At 39.7% G+C, this 16,946-nt stretch overlaps 1 protein-coding gene across 1 annotated transcript; it reads right to left on the reverse strand.

The window, feature by feature from the left end:
• Positions 1-2,828: 2,828 nt before the first annotated feature.
• LOC135552610 (protein YIF1B-like) lies at positions 2,829-10,926 on the reverse strand. The gene is made up of 8 exons (XM_064984326.1): positions 10,779-10,926; positions 5,240-5,466; positions 5,032-5,136; positions 4,804-4,882; positions 4,654-4,711; positions 4,391-4,546; positions 4,147-4,240; positions 2,829-4,032 (listed from the first exon to the last, which is right to left on the reverse strand). Exons 1-8 carry the CDS (start codon positions 10,819-10,821, stop codon positions 3,877-3,879), a joined length of 918 nt encoding a protein of 305 aa, XP_064840398.1. The 5' UTR covers positions 10,822-10,926; the 3' UTR covers positions 2,829-3,876.
• Positions 10,927-16,946: the final 6,020 nt, after the last annotated feature.

Raw genomic sequence — 16,946 nt, forward strand, 5'->3', positions numbered from 1 at the left:
CTCTGGTCACCCCCAAAACCAATTCTTTCTTTGGCCGCCTCTCCTTCCAGTTCTCTGCTGCCAATGACTGGAACGAACTACAAAAATCTCTGAAACTGGAAACACGTATCTCCCTCAGTAGCTTTAAGCACCAACTGTCAGAGCAGCGCACAGATTACTGCACCTGTACATTGCCCACCTATAATTTAGCCCAAACAACTACCTCTTTCCCTACTGTATTTATTTTATTTATTTTGCTCCTTTGCACCCCATTATTTTTATTTCTACTTTGCACATTCTTCCACTGCAAATCTACCATTCCAGTGTTTTACTTGCTATATTGTATTTACTTCGCCACCATGGCCTTTTTTTGCCTTTACCTCCCTTATTTCACCTCATTTGCTCACATCGTATATAGACTTGTTTATACTGTATTATTGACTGTATGTTTGTTTTACTCCATGTGTAACTCTGTCGTTGTATGTGTCGAACTGCTTTGCTTTATTCTGTGTTCTCAACTTGCCTACTTGGTTAAATAAAGGTGAAATAAAAATAAAAAATAACTGAAAAACAAAATCTCTGTTGTTACAGACATGATTCAGCATATTCACCGTTTCTTCATATAAATAATCACCATCTAATTATTTTCCCAGGTGATGTTGTTCTAAATTATATATAACCATAATGAATCATTTAGACTGTATGAGTTTTTAGATCACATTTTCTCTTGTAAGAAACATTGCAGTTATGTTCTTTTGAGTTTGCATTCCATTATTAAGGAAACGGCGATATAAATATTATATGTACATGTAATATCATTCAGTGGCTTGGGAGAACATACTCTTAACTGTGAATCTGGAGATACATTGTCTTGCAATATTGGGCACCACTTCTCGTTTTAGAAACCTATCGATGACTCTGAAAGAAAAAAACATGAATCAAAGCAGATGGATAAATTATCTTTGGTTGTCTACGGAGAGTTTCTGTAGTCAGACATGTAGAGAATAATATTTTTCGGAGAAGTAAAACCACACTGTGTTTTTCTTCCATAATGTCACTACCTAATCAGACTACCTACAGCCATCTTTGAGGCATAACTGATCTCATTTTACACCTTGAAATGAGTGGTTGAATGGCAAAGTAAACATAATTCCAAATAATATTTTTGTATGGAGATCCCCTGACATATATAGATGAGTCTTTCTCAGAACATGGTCAGAACCCCATTTAGTAGTAGTAGTAGATTTGATTATTTTCTCTCATTCATGGACTAAATTGTACACCAATTTGCAATCATGGATTATTATTAAATATAACACAATGCGAAAAGATACAATATATACGAAACAATAATACCCCAACAACAATGTTTGGGTCGCAGCAGAAAAGCGCAGAGCCTGACAAGTATATGGTATAATGTGTAGGCCTAATTTTCCACCTGTGCCTTTAGATCAAGCCAGAACGAACGGCGGGCAGATGGTGAATAGTCCATTTCAGTTGCTATAGGCCTATCAGGTATGAACATAATACATTGGTATTACAATGTAATCCTTTTCAATTTGATTATATTCTATCATATTATGTTCTGTGAATCTTTGAGCATTTTCCAGCTATCAATGAAGTGCAGAAGGCGCATAGCTTTCTGTAAGCGTGAACGAGGCCACTGTCCAATGTAATCTAGGTTTCGATACAAAGGACTATTTAGGCTACTTAGATTGACATTTTATTATTTTATGAAGCCATTTCCTTTACATGCGTGCTCCTTTTATTGATTGCCACTTCTATCCAAGCGTTTTCATAATTTGACACCCGTCTTGCGATAGGTTATCATATTCAGGTTAGGTTAGCGATTTATGACTGATCCAATTATTTGGAGGAAACAACCATGTTTGTATTCATTTTTCTTTTTCATTTGGTGCTGTTTAGGTCCGTGCTAAATGTGATTTACAATACAAGATTTCAATAATATAAAGACAACATCCATGGTAAAGAACAACCCTGTCCAGAACTGTTTGGATAATGCGTTGTGTCATTCTGAGATGCACTTTGTAGCCTACTCTGGAACTCAACTTGTTTCGGTTTTTACTGTGTGCATTAAGGCCTTACGTGTCATTTATATTTATACTGTGAAATAATTGTATTTTGGACATACATCCAGATATTCAGCTCGTTTGTGCGGTGATGTTTTTTTTTTTTGTATGGCTGTGGACAGGTCGAGGTTATTGGGACTACAGCCGATTACGGCCAGTCTTACATCGTTGGATAACAAACGTAGGCTGTAATGATCAGTATAAAACTAAAACTGTGCGGTTTTCTGTCAATTTATACAGCTTGTGTCATAACGGAAGGTCCAAGTCAGGTTGAATGAATTTGCATTCAGGGATGGACCATGGCATCTGGGCACAATGCGGACGCAGTGGCAGATAAGATACACATTTTATTACCATGTGTAGACACAACACATCTTGATCCGATAGCAATCCACGATGACAACCACATGTTAATGCAAAGTGTAAATCATGGCTTCTGTTATCTGATTGTGCCATTTGACAGAGTATGATGCATCTGGTTTGGAATGCCGACTCTCAAGAGTTGGATCAAGATTGACAGGAACATCTGTCAAATACATCTGCTGATGTCAAGATAAACAGGATTTATCATATCATCCTTGGGGCAGAGAGGGAAAAGGGCTAAGGTGTTAATCTTACATAGATACAACCAGACCATGAAAGCTTATTTCCTGTTGGAAAAAAACTGTTGGATCAACAGAAATCAAAGTTTGAGTGTGTGTTAGTGACATGAGACATATTCAGCTTCATAAGTTAAATTTTAAAAAGCTATAAAAAATGTGCACCCCAGTTTCAATTTATTTATCAGGCTGTAGAGAGCATAAGAGGATCCATGTTATTACGTTTCTGTATATCAATTATTCATAAAAGCAATTGAAGCATGGCAACGCCATTTTAGCATGATATTTCTAGTAACAAGCCTACATTTCAAATGAAACTTAGTAATTATAACATCTAAACCTCTGTATATTTTTTTCCTGTTCCCTTTTCCAGTTTGAACATGAATATCAATTACAGTGTCATATGCTCATGTTTTTTTTGTCAAGCTTATTTAAAAAAGCATCAGCTGTAATGTAAGATTTCTTAATGGCCTTGTTACATGATAGAAAGCCTTTATTTGGGCTTCAGTATGTGTCACCAAGACGTCAGACATGTACAACATTTTTCTCCTTCCTATTTACAAACACATCCACAAATCTGTTTAAATACATCATCCTATGAATGACAGAGTGCTTTTTTTGTGTTCACTGGACGGCGCAGGCAAATTATGCTAAAGCCTTTCAGTCAACGTAAGTCTGTAACGCAAGAACGCAGTTAGTCAAAATGGCTTCCCTGCGTAGTTGTGACACCTTACAAATTTTAGGCTGCAAATTCTGCAATGTAATCCTGCATGACAGCCAATTTGCGTCGCATACTTACATAGGCTATACATTTGCATTAACTGTGCTTCCATACTTGGCTCAGTCAAAGCTTTGGAGATTGAGGGCTCAAGCTAGATTGCTAATATACAACCATATGTTCACAAATGCTTAGAAAACATAATTGACTAAATTACAGTATACAAAACATGACAAGCAAGTCAATTATTCTTTTTAGACAATTACATTTAAAAAACTATACAAAAAGACAAACCCTACTGTTACAGTTGTGCTGTGAGACTTGGCAATGCTGATTCCACAAAGCCATTTGTGTGTTTTTATGTATCTGTGCAAGTGTCCCGCACCTCCGCAGCAAATGGTTGGGAGAGGTGATGGTCAGTGAACAGTCTCATCTTTCCATAGAGAGGTAGTGTCTTGTCAGATGAAACGCTCCTGATCAGCTCGTGGTCTTACCCGACCAGGTGATAGGTCAACCAGTACATGAATATGGGCTGGGCGGCTGCGATGGACATGGTCAGGTACATCCTCAGCTGGTTCCTGGCCCTGTGGATCAACACGCCTTGTGCTGCTGCCTCAGACAGGAGCTTTAGTCTCAATGTCCGGATCTGAAGAGAGGACCAAGGGAGGGAGCAAAAATGTATTTTGTAAACCTGAGTGCAGTAGTCAAGGCACTGGCAGGAGTAAATTAGATTCTAAAGTTAGCTCTTCCTGCTACTCACCATGAAGATGAAGATGGATATACAGCACCACAGCAGCGTTAGGTAATAACCCGTTCGACCAAATAGTAACCCTGCCACGACCCCTACAATCATCCTGCACACACAAGGAAATCCTTCACAATTCATCCAGTCTACACAACTTTTTGTTTTTGTTTTTAAATCAGACAACATCAAAGTTGAAAGACAGGAAAATCCAGAACCACAAAGTCATACTAATCATGTCAGAGTGAGAGACCATCCGTACCCCACATATTTGTATCCGGAGAAGGCCACAAGGTCGATGGTGGTGAGGTCTGTGTTGACTGTGACCAGGTAGAGACTGAGGAGGACAGCCAGCACCTCCATGATGAGCCACACCAGGGCCGAGCTGGCCTGCATGCCCAGGATCTCAGGGGTAAACCTAGAGACAGACGGGAGGTTGAGATAGATACAAGTTACAGGATACTATTTATACAGAAAACTGGGAAGAAAGTTGCAAAACAGTGAGTGGAAGTGAACCACCTTTACCTGTTCTGTGTTCCAAGTGCTAACCCAGACACCAGGATGTATGTGATGAAACCCATTGCTGCAAAAAAAACATAAAAAAACAATAGGCTAGTTGTGAGTCTTATTAGTTTGGTTCAGTCAGGGTGGTAGACCTGACCAAATCTACTTTACCTGGAATGTACAAGTCAGGAGCGTTGATATCAAAGTGTGGAGCCACTGGGGTGTCCTGTTGGTAGCTCACTTCCCAGTTCTAAAACAAAACAACAACAAAAAACATACATCTTCTTTAGTCACCCAATCAATGAGTGTCATCCAAGGGCGTAAGTTCAGTATCAGCTTGGTAGCTCGGAGTCTGGACATGGACACAAGCAATATGAACAGATGGCGACCAGATCTTACCTGGTGCATGTAGGGGAAGACGAGCAGTCCGAGTTTCTTGCCCACGTAAACTGTGTCCACAGCAAAGTAATACTTCAGTTTGGAGATGGGGAGGAAACGATCCAGCTGTAGATTAAATGGAGCAAAACCAAGATGATTTAGCCTTTCTTAATGTTGCTACTTACTAACTGGTACCACAACTATTTATCATCAGTACCATGAGTCTTACATTTTTGTCTACCAAGTCTTTGCCCTGGCTGGCCAGGCTGCTTCCGTACGCCATGGCCAAGTTGGACATGGGGTCTGAGAGGAGGGTCTGGCCGGGGTAGCCCATCGCCCCAACACCCTGGCCCGGGAACCCAGCGGGCTCCAACCCCGGCGCTGCGCTGGTGTCGTCAAACAGCTGGCTGGGATCTGTTCTGTCCTTTGACGTGTTCCTCATCCTCAATTTGGGATCTATTACACAAGATGAGGACGAAACCACACTCTGGTCAGTGGAGTGGGGGATACGGACTGCAAGTACTGCGCAACACATGCATGCATCGTTAATAGCTGTGATGTTGTGTGAAGTTGTAAGGTGACAAACATGGCAATCTTCCAATGCATTTGAAGGACCAACATTTTTTTTGCTGCAAAAGAAGGAGCTATGCAGTGCACTTTGAATCGTAGCAGCAAATAGCCTGGCCGAATCAGACAGTGCCAATAATGGGGTCTTTTCACCCCATGTGTAAGACAAACCCTGCTCTCAGTCATCAATTCTGGGTGTGTTTTATCCCCTGAGGGCAGAATGGTCCCATCATCACACACTAAGCAGAAGGACATCCTTACATCACTCCAGCCTCTTCCTATCAATTTATGCTTTGTCCTTCTTTCACAGACATTCATTGGCCTGCACTGTAGACTAATCATATTATTAATGCTTAACAACAGGATCCCTTGAGATTAGGAACCTCCTTATCAAGGAGAGATATCTGGCTAGAAGTCAGCCAGAACAAGTAGGCTCTATTTCAAAATGGACCAAAGAAACATTCAAACAAGCACACATTTATAGATCTTCGCTTGTGGTCTACTGTCGAGCTGGGTCGATAAACCCGAAAAGTAGAGAAACTTAACCAAACCCAGGATTTATCGAGGACATTTTACTGAAATCGATAATAATGATAATTAGCTTTGTGATGTTTAATGAAATAAGTCTGCTAATATGGGCTATTACTAACTGGGCGAATGGTACAATATTACAAGTAGTAGTAGTAGTTTTAAAGGGTCATAGAAAAAAAACTGGTGCACACTAATGTCAAAGTTATCATTTATTTCATCATTATCGTGACAATTGAGTCAATTTACAGTGATAATCGCCCAGCTCTAGTCTACTGTGTCAAAAAAGCTTAAAAGCCTATAGGCCTAAATAATTAAATACAATGTTGGTTATGCAGCAGAAGCACATCTCTTAATATCTGTAATTCTATTTCTGACATTTTCATGGGTAGGCCTATTGTTTCCTATCCTTTACAAAATCAGTAAGTTTACCATGGTGCTCTTAGCCCTTCTCATGACTCCAATTACATTCCAACTGTGCACAGTAAGTGTGTATTATTTGAAAGATTATTTCTCTCTTATATGAAAGTTAAGTTCCAAAGGTTTCCAAAACCGTATTGCTAGCAAGGTATAATAAAGTTTCAAGAAGTTTATGAAATGTGTATTTATTGCAGATTTCAAAAGTGCTATGTGTTCTTTTCTGCAAAATCCTCTAGAGGGCAGAATTTAAAAAAAACTATACGGGATACCACGGCAAAACATTTTTTTAAAGAAAGTGGGGAGGAGGATTGTGATTTCCCCTAGTTTATTTATTTTTGGTCTCAAAATCACACTTTTTTAAACAGAAAAACAACACAACTGGATGTTCTAAGTCCACAACAATGCTTAAACACTTTAGAGGACAATTGTTTCGAAAATTGTATATGTTTTGTGTAGTCACCCTTTAATTCAGGTGCGCGCCAGCCAGTTGTTTGGCTAGCCGTGTTTCTGTAGCGCACATGTGATGGGAGTTTTCAAAACAAATGGCCACTGGATTGATGCAAATAATTAAAAATGCCTAGCAGACCTAATTACCTTTTATTTGCTTTTCCATCTACCCGAAAACGGTTAGCACACAGGCTCATCTGGTTGTGTATTCTACATCACAATAAAAAAAATGTGGGCATACTACAAATTATAATTAATGCGAAGTTGTCCAATAAGACCTCATTGAGTTGTTTGGCGGTCATATTGGGAAAAGGCTTCTGTGGGTGTAATGCGTGAATTCTGTGATGGCCCTGTATCTACAAATATTTTTAAACCCCTGTTCGAGCTGTGTGTGTGCAATTTGGTGCCTTTATCACCAAAGTCACAATCAATAAACACAGCTTCCCCATTATATGGAATGTTATGTCTATGCTTCCAACATTCTAATGCCAATGGCACAATATACAAAACTAGTTATAGCTGGTGCTTTTAAAAGGTTGGTTATATTGTATATCATTTGAAAAGGTAATTTCATGACCTTTCAGAACCACTTGTCAAACAAAATTATAAAATGTATCAGGGTTTCCTTTTTAAAGCCATTTATACAGGCAATTCTAAAACGTACCCTTAGAGGTCAAAGTTACGTTGGCCTGAACATTCCCGAAAATATGTCTGATGCATAGCTGTGAATCTATGCTTTCCAATGATATATGATTAAAGGGTATAAGTGAACAACAACTTGCTGTATATTGACATTGTTTGTCATAGGGTAAAATCCCTATGGGAAAATTGAATGGGATGGGAGTGATGAAAGAGAGTGATAACACACAGAAGGCTACCATTGCTGCACTGCTCTCACATTTTCCAACTCTAGGGACATAGACCTTTAAAAAAAAAATCACTAAGAGTGTCGGCCCAAGTGAGCCTAACCGACCCCCCTGGCTCACGGCTACCTTGGATTTTTGAGAGATTGGGGGCTCTATCATAGAGCATATGCCCATTCATTTCCATTGCATCAAACAACTTCCTATATATAGTATTATAGAGCAGAATGAATCACCAACTCAGTCAATAGTACTAACTAGGCTTGTTATGGAGCCGTCCAGGAAGTCAGCCACCAAGTCCTACAAATCCCAAGTTCAATTGCACAAGATGCTGCCAAATTGGGACACCCATAGGTGGCCATTGTTGGGCTTACCACAGCGGTGCCAGTTATTTTAGCAAGTACAATGCCTTCAGAAAGTATCCACACCCCTTTACTTTTCCCACATTTTGGTTGTGTTACAGCCTGAATAAAACATTTAATAAATAGTGATTGTGTCACTGATCTACACACAATACCCAAAAATGTCAAAGAGAAACTTTGTTTGTAAATTTTTTTGACATTTATAAAAAAAGCTGAAATGCCTAGAGTCAATAAGCATTCAACACCTTCGTTATGGCAAGCCTAAATAAGTTCAGGAGTAAAATGTGCTTAACAAATCACATAAAATGCATGGACCACTAATAGTGGTTAACATGATTGTTTTGAATAACTATCCCATCTCTGTACCAAAAGGAGGGTTCATCAATCTAGTAGTGAATTTCAAGCACAGATATAACCGCAAAGACCAGGGAGGTTATTCAATGCCTCGTAAAAAATGGGCACTGATTGGTAGATGTGTAAAAATAGCAGATGCTGAATATCCATTTGCTCATGGTGATGTCATGAATTAGGCTTCGGATGGTGTATCAATACACCCAGTCACTACAAAGATAAAGGCGTCCTTCCTAACTCAGTTGCCGGAGAGGAAGGAAACTGCTCAGGGGCCAATGGTGATTTTAAAACAGTTATAGAGCTTAATGGGTATGATATGAGAACTGAGGCTGGACCAAAAACATTGTATTTAATCCACAATACTAATCTAAATGACAGTGTAAAAAGAAGGAAGCCTGTACAAAATAAAAAAAATCAAAACATGCATCCTGTTGACAACAAGCCACTTAAGTAATACCACAAAAAGGTGTTGCAATTTTTTAAAAACTTTTTGTCCTGAATACAAAGGTGTTATGATTGGTGCAAATCCAAAACAACACATCAATTACTGAGTACCACTCTTCATATTTTCAAGCATGGTGGTGGCTGCATCATGTTATTGGTATTGGGGCTTTACTTGGCTAATCGTGACCGAGTGCCTCCTTGTGGTGGGCCGGGTGCCTGCAAGCTGACCCTCGTCGCCAGTTGAACAGTGTTTCCTCCAACACATTGGTGCGACTGGCTTCCGAGTTAAGCTGGCGGGTGTTAAGGAGCGCGGTTAGGTGGGTAATATTTCGGAGGACGCATGACTCCACCTTTGCCTCTCCTGAGACCGTTGGGGAGTTACAGCGAAGAGACAAGATGGAAATTAGGGAGAAAAAAGGGGGGTAATAAAATTAAGAAATAAATATTAAAAAGTAACAGAATACAGCTATAAGCACAGTCAAAATCCCAGAGGAAAACCTGGTTCAGTCTGCTTTCCAACAAACACTTGGGACAAATTCACCTTTCAGTAGGACAATAACCTAAAACACAATGCCAAACCTACACTGGAGATGCTTACAAAGACAACATTGAATGTTTCGGTATGGCCTAGTTACAGTTTTGACTTAAATCGGCTTGAAAATCTATGGCAAGACTTGCAATAATCAACTTGACAGAGCTTGAAGAAATTTAAAAAAGAATAATGGGCAAATATTGCACAATCCAGATGTGAAAAGCTCAAAGATTTACCCCATAAGACTCACAGCTGTAATCACCGCCAAAGGTGCTTTTACAAAGTATTGACTCAGGGGTGTGAATACTTAATGTAAAGTATTTCTGTACTTCATTTCCCGCAGCTTTGGCGCAGCTTTCTAAGGCAATGCATCTCAGTGCAATATATATACAGTACCGGTCAAACACCTACTCATTCAAGGGTTTGTCTTTATTTTTACTATTTTCTACATTGTAGAATAATAGTGAAGACATCAAAACTATGAAATAACACATATGGAATCATGTAGTGACCATATTTTATATTTGAGATTCTTCAAAATAGCCACCCTGTGCCTTCATGACAACTTTTGACAGAGAGACAAAGAGAGAGAATTCAGGATTTAACACAAAATGTGGAACAAGTCAAGGGGTGCTAAATTACTAAAAAATGTAATGTATGAATACTTCCTGAAGGTGGCTACTGTAGCTCTGTTTTGGGGACAAGTTCTGATTGGCCACTGGGCGGAGACCAACAAGAACCTAACGTTAGCTGACATAACCAGAGGCACAGTCCCATGACCCGATTTAGAAGCAATGCAATGCGGGCAGTGGGTAAAGGCTTGATAAAAGAAAACGTAACTCTAGAGAGCGAATAGCGCGACCCTCTAACGTAAACCTGAATAATGTAGCCCGAAACTGATCAGACATGTTTCAGGTTCTCTGTCTACATAGAATATGAAAACCTATCTGGTGATATTATCTAATGTGGCTAACCACGAACAAGCTAACTTAGTCTTGTGCAACATGGTGTCAACTAGCTATATTAGCAAGACATTTGCTGTCATGATTGATAACACACAAGATATGACAAAAAAATAGTTGTCTAGATACATTTGCCAGGTAGTTAGGTTAGGTTTGGTTTGAAGAGCAGACATGGAGTGGGTTAGCTTACGAGCTAGTTATTAGCATGCCGGTTAACTAGCTAGCATACGTTAGCTTGATTTCTCGGTCAAAAAGCAAGACATCTTACCAATCCTTTGACCAAGTAACTTACACTGTGTGAACCCACTTTGGGTTGCTGTGTAATCCATGTCCATCAATTATTACAGGTAATTTGGGATATCGTCTCTAAAAACGCTGATATGACACCATTCAATAGACTTCTACAAAATTTGTACACAGCCACACCCATGTGTCAACTGGCCAATGATATTATCATACAACTAAAAAAAAAGACAAAGGCGTTCCTGGTAAAATGTGGACCAATCGTTGTTGTTTATCACTATAATCATTTATTTACGCAGGGAGGGCAACTCCGTGAAATCTTTTTTCGTTGTTAGTTACAGTACATAACACAATGTTAACATTAGTACTTTATACCACTGATTTTCACCTATATTTTTGGCACATTACATCTCCTGCACAGTAATGTGCAGCTGTATTGCATCCTTAGCAGGAATATTTAGATTCCAATCAGGTTATGTTATGGAGTGGGAAAGTTAATATGTTTCTAATGGGCAATGGTGTTCTAATGTCTTGCTGCGTTCAAATGAGGTCTCCTGCACGTTTTCAATTTAAGTCAACATTTTCTATTACTGCTCAGTTGAATTTACTTCACATTTAGGTAGCTAATGTAATGGTTTGTTTGCCAGTGCAAGTCTAGACAGCACAACCTGAAATATGCCTACAACAGTGAAGTTTCAGTCCGCTAGGTGCATCTCCACAGCATGGACATATCTCACATATCTCTGGACATCCCCATGCATCCCCACGTGAACATCCCCAATATGACGTTCAATATTGCACCATCCCATTCTCTGGGCTCTGTCTGCAATCATAACCAGTAGTATCTAACAGGAATAATGAAACATAGAATAATAATAGATATTTGGTGAGTATTTGAATTATGTATGACCACTGGAGTCTTTGCCAATCAAAATATATTTTTATTCAAATACTTTCACATTAATTTCGTCACTCAAAATCTGCCAACGCATATTCTGTGGGAGGGGTTAATATGAATTCAAAATAATTGTACATGATTTATATGAATTGGGTCATGAACATATGAACTTTGAAATGAACAAGGGAGAGGTTAAACATAGGCTAAGTCTGGGATAAGCTTATTCCCAAACTTTACAATAACTCTGTTGCAGTAGTTTTAGGTAGTCTCAGTATAAGCTATTCCCTCTATTGCAACACTGCTGCCCAGTTGAAGAGTTTGTGATCTCCATGCAGCACCACAGCACCATGCGCCTTCGGAAAAGCAGCCCTCAGCTTCAGAAGATGCCCTTCTGGAGGCATGAAACCATAGTCATTATACCCTTAATGTAGGCCTTTTTGCCTACTAGCCAAATAGTGCAGAGAATGCATGATGCTTGCAACGTATCATTCCAACATATTTGTACGTTTAATTCCTCGTTCAGTCAGTCAGTATGTCATCCATTGTCATTTGTCTGAGTTACAACAGGAACTAAATCAAAGAGAATAGAACAGTCTTAACCATTTGTTTATGTAAATCTAAATTCTCCAAAGTTCTTTAGCCTACCATTTTAATAATTCAATGTTTAATTTAGGCCTGTCCAAATAACTAAAAATAGGCCTTCACCTTGTAGGAATTGCAATTTAGGCTTTCATTTTGGGTACTGGTGTCTTGCCGAATACTTTTACAACTCTATTTGTGTTTTATAACTGTTGTGAATGGATCTGCTTGTCCGAAGCACCCTAACACAGGCCTGAGGCATAAAATGAATTGACCAGAGGCAGTGGTTGTGGTTCCTTTTCTTTTGTATCGTTTACTACATGGGTCTTCTTTCACCCAACAAAATAACTCCAGTACAGGGAACATCCAATGCTGAGAACACCAGTGTAATGAACTAAGCCGTTGACCAAAATGCCAGTGGCCAAAAAGGGAATGCAACAAACGGCTACTCCTGTCTTAGGCTATCGTCTACACATAAGTTGCAGGGGGAACACTTCTCTCTACCTAAAGCCTGCCTAGGTTAACAGAGAGACAGGGTGGCCAGTCACAGAAGCATCCTCTGAGGTAGGCAAAATAACTAAATAAACGACATCCCCACCTATATAGAGGAAGACACAAAGCAATTAGTGGGCCCAGCTGTGTACTAATTGGCTTTCCAATAAATACCTATCCCCTGAGGAGGGTGCTGTCATTTCATCTTCCTCCCCCTGGTCACTGAACTCTCACACTGTTTTTACTATAGGGATCCCCTTAAAAAGAGACCCTAACTTATAGGCCTCTAAATATAGCTTCTAAATACATTTGAAACAAAATAGTTGATGAGGCACGTGCAGTGGCTGATAGCCTATTCTTATTGCAAGATATGTTTTCCCTATCTGGCAGAGTTACTCCACATCAAGAATTCCATTTGGCGAAAGGTTCGGCATGTGCATATTCAGCCTGACTGGCTCTCGTTCAGGCAAATTAGAAATAAGTGCACTCAGGCTATGCGGAAGGCTAAAGTGAGTTACTTTAAGACCTGGAGAATAAACCCTCCTCCTCACAGCTACCACGTGTCCCTTAATGTTGATGATGTGGTTGTTACTGACAAGGAGCGCATGGCGGAGCTCTTTAATCACCACTTAATTAAGTCAGGATTCATATTTGAGTCAACCATGCCTCCTTGCCCATCCAACATTTCCTCATCTCCCAGCCCTTCTAATGTGACTTGCCCCTATGCTCCTCTCTCTTTTCCCTCTGCCCCACTACAAAGTTTCTCCCTGCAGACGGTCACTGAGTCTGAGGTCCTAAAGGAGCTCCTTAAACTTCACCCCAAAAAAACCATCTGGTTCAGATGGTTTAGATCCTTTCTGCTTTAAGGTTGCAGCACCTATCATCGCCGAGCTTATCTCTGACCTTTTTAACCTCTCTCTCTTCTCTGCGGAGGTTCCCATTGCTTGGAAGGCAGCCACGGTGCCACCTTTATTTAAAGGAGGAGATCAAGCTGATCCTAAATGTTAGAAGCTAATTTTATATTTTGCCCTGTTTACCGAAAGTGTTGGAAAATCTTGTCAATACTCAACTGATTGGCTTTCTTGATGTCTGTAGTATTCTCTCCGGTATGCAATCTGGTTTCCGCTCAGGTTATGGATGTGTCACTGAAACCTTAAAGGTCCTAAATGATGTCACCATTGCCCTTGATCCTAAGCCATGTTGTGCTGCTATTTTTATTGACTTGGCTGCCAGGTTGTGTTGCTACTGTGTTGTTGTCATGTGTTGCTACCATGCTGTGTTGTTGTCTTAGGTCTCTCTTTATGTAGTGTTGTGGGGTCTCTTGTCGTGATGTGTTTTGTCCTATATTTAAAAAATGTATCCCAGCCCCCATCCCCGCATGAGCCCTTTTGCTAATCTGTCATTGTAAATAAGAATTTGTTATTAACTGACTTGCCTAGTTAAATAAAGGTTTAAAAAATTTAAATAAAGTCTTCATCCTTCTCACACAAGTAATTTGCAGAAGGCCCAAGACTATACTCCGCCATCTACTGGTATATCATCACTGTTGAATGCAGTTCTAAAAGCTCTAGACTTTTATTTTGGAAATTAAACAGGAAGCTGCAGAGCAACTCTAACGTCTGGGCTAGAGTTGCTTGATTTACGAACTAACTTTGACTAGCTACGTTCGGTTCATGTCCTTTGCAGATTTTTTATTTATTTATTTATTTTATTTCACCTTTATTTAAACAGGTAGGCAAGTTGAGAACAAGTTCTCATTTACTATTGCGACCTGGCCAAGATAAAGCAAAGCAGTTCAACACATACAACAACACAGAGTTACACATGTGGTAAAACAAACATACAGTCAATAATACAGTAGAAAAATAAGTCTATATACAATGTGAGCAAGTGAGGTGAGATAAGGGAGGTAAAGGCAAAAAAAGGCCATGGAGGCGAAGTAAATACAATATCGCAAGTAAAACACTGGAATGGTTGATTTGCAGTGGAAGAATGTGCAAAGATAGAAATAATGGGGTGCAAAGGAACAAAATAAATAAGTAAATACAGGGAAAGAGGTAGTTGTTTGGGTTAAATTATAGATGGGCTATGTACAGGTGCAGTAATCTGTGAGCTGCTCTGACAGCTGGTGCTTAAAGCTAGTGAGGGAGATAAGTGTTTACAGTTTCAGAGATTTTTGTAGTTTTTTCCAGTCATTGGCAGCAGAGAACTGGAAGGAGAGGCAGCCAAAGGAAGAATTTGGTTTTGGGGGTGACCAGAGATATACCTGCTGGAGCGCGTGCTACAGGTGGGTGCTGCTATGGTGCCCAGCGAGCTGAGATAAGGGGGGACTTTACCTAGCAGGGTCTTGTAGATGACCTGGAGCCAGTGGGTTTGGCGACGAGTATGAAGCGAGGGTCAGCCAACGAGAGTGTACAGGTCGCAGTGGTGGGTAGTGTATGGGGCTTTGGTGACAAAACGGATGGCACTGTGATAGACTGCATCCAAATTATTGATTAGGGTATTGGAGGCTATTTTGTAAATGACATCGCCGAAGTCGAGGATTGATAGGATGGTCAGTTTTACAAGGGTATGTTTGGCAGCATGAGTGAACGATGCTTTGTTGCGAAATAGGAAGCCAATTCTAGATTTAATTTAGGATTGGAGATGTTTGATGTGAGTCTGGAAGAAGAGTTTACAGTCTAACCAGACACCTAGGTATTTGTAGTTGTCCACATACCACAGTCAGAGCTGTCCAGAGTAGTGATGTTGGACAGGCGGGCGGGTGCAGGCAGTGATCGGTTGAAGAGCATGCATTTAGTTTTACTTGTATTTAAGAGCAATTGGAGGCCACGGAAGGAGAGTTGTATGGCATTGAAGCTCGCTGATGCCACATTACTGACGAAAGTTTGTACATTTAAAAAAAAGATCTGTAACCGAGTAAAGGGAGATGTAAAATAATAATTTAAAGTGTAAATGTTAATTCATAGTCGTAACATACGTTTACAGATCTAATTTAAAGTTTACCTTTCATGTTTCAAGCATGGCTTTTCTTACCATCTTAACCATTTACGTATGGATTTTATTACGATCCTAATGATACCTCAACCTTTTGGCAGCTATCTCCTTCCATACTCATAGTTCCCAGTGGGAAATTACACTTGAATGACCCTCCAAATAGGTATTACAAGCAGTGGTGGAAAAAGTACGCAATTGTCATACATGAGTACAAGAGCGGCTCCCTTAATAGAAAATGACTGAAGTAAAGGTGAAAGTCACCCAGTAAAACACTACTTGAGTAAAAGTCTGAAAGTATTTGGTTTTAAACATACTTAAGTATCAAAAGTAAATATAATTGCTAAAAAAGTGACCCTCCCCTATACCTCAAATAATCATTAAAACATGTGACCCCCTCTATACCCAAAATAATCATTCAAACATGTGGATAGGAGAGAACATGTCTGCCATTTACCATAACGTCTTGGACAGACCAGAGCCTTGGATATGTAGTTTTAGAAACTGTTCTTTGTCCTGTAAGCATCACATGGGAATTTTGATAGCGCACAGGACTCCGGGCCAAACGGTTGTGTATCTGCAGACCACTATGGATGAGAGTAGGGGTGGAAAGATCTCCTATATAGTCAAAGCAAAAATAGCCTTTTATAAACATTTCATGCAATTCTCCGCAATTTGACATATTAGCAGAATATTTTTTTTAATACCACACAAGTTACTGAATCTACAGGCTAAGAATGGACAGAGAGATAGGCATGTGTTCCTCTTATCATATGTCTCCAATGACATATCAATGTGTCTTGTTTGCAACGAACATGCTTGTAAATAATAAAATCTGAGACATTATTAGGAATCTGAGCACGGTACTGTACTTTCAAATATAAGGCCTACCTTTCCACCCCAGACAGAGTAGGCCTACCAACGCAGAAAAATGTAAGCTTTTAACTGCTGGCTACTCTTCTTCCGTGGCTTAACCCAACGAGAGAAGGTCACAAGTGTTTCCCTAGAAGCTGTCTGGGTTTAAACATCTATTGTACGGAAAGTGAGTAGCTTAATCAAGTGATAGTGATAGAATTCGATTATTTCCCAAGCAGAGTACATTTCTTGTCTCCTCGGGTATAGAAGGTTGTAGCTCAGCCTCTGAATAACAACGATATCCCCATATGCATTGGAGTCATGTCTTTTACAACTTGTTCCTAGTATAAAGCATCGTTGACCAAAGCGCTGTTATAGATCACTTTATATAATCGGCCT

Source organism: Oncorhynchus masou, chromosome 13 (genome assembly GCF_036934945.1).
Source record: "Oncorhynchus masou masou isolate Uvic2021 chromosome 13, UVic_Omas_1.1, whole genome shotgun sequence".
In the NCBI taxonomy this organism is placed as follows: Eukaryota; Metazoa; Chordata; class Actinopteri; order Salmoniformes; family Salmonidae; genus Oncorhynchus; species Oncorhynchus masou.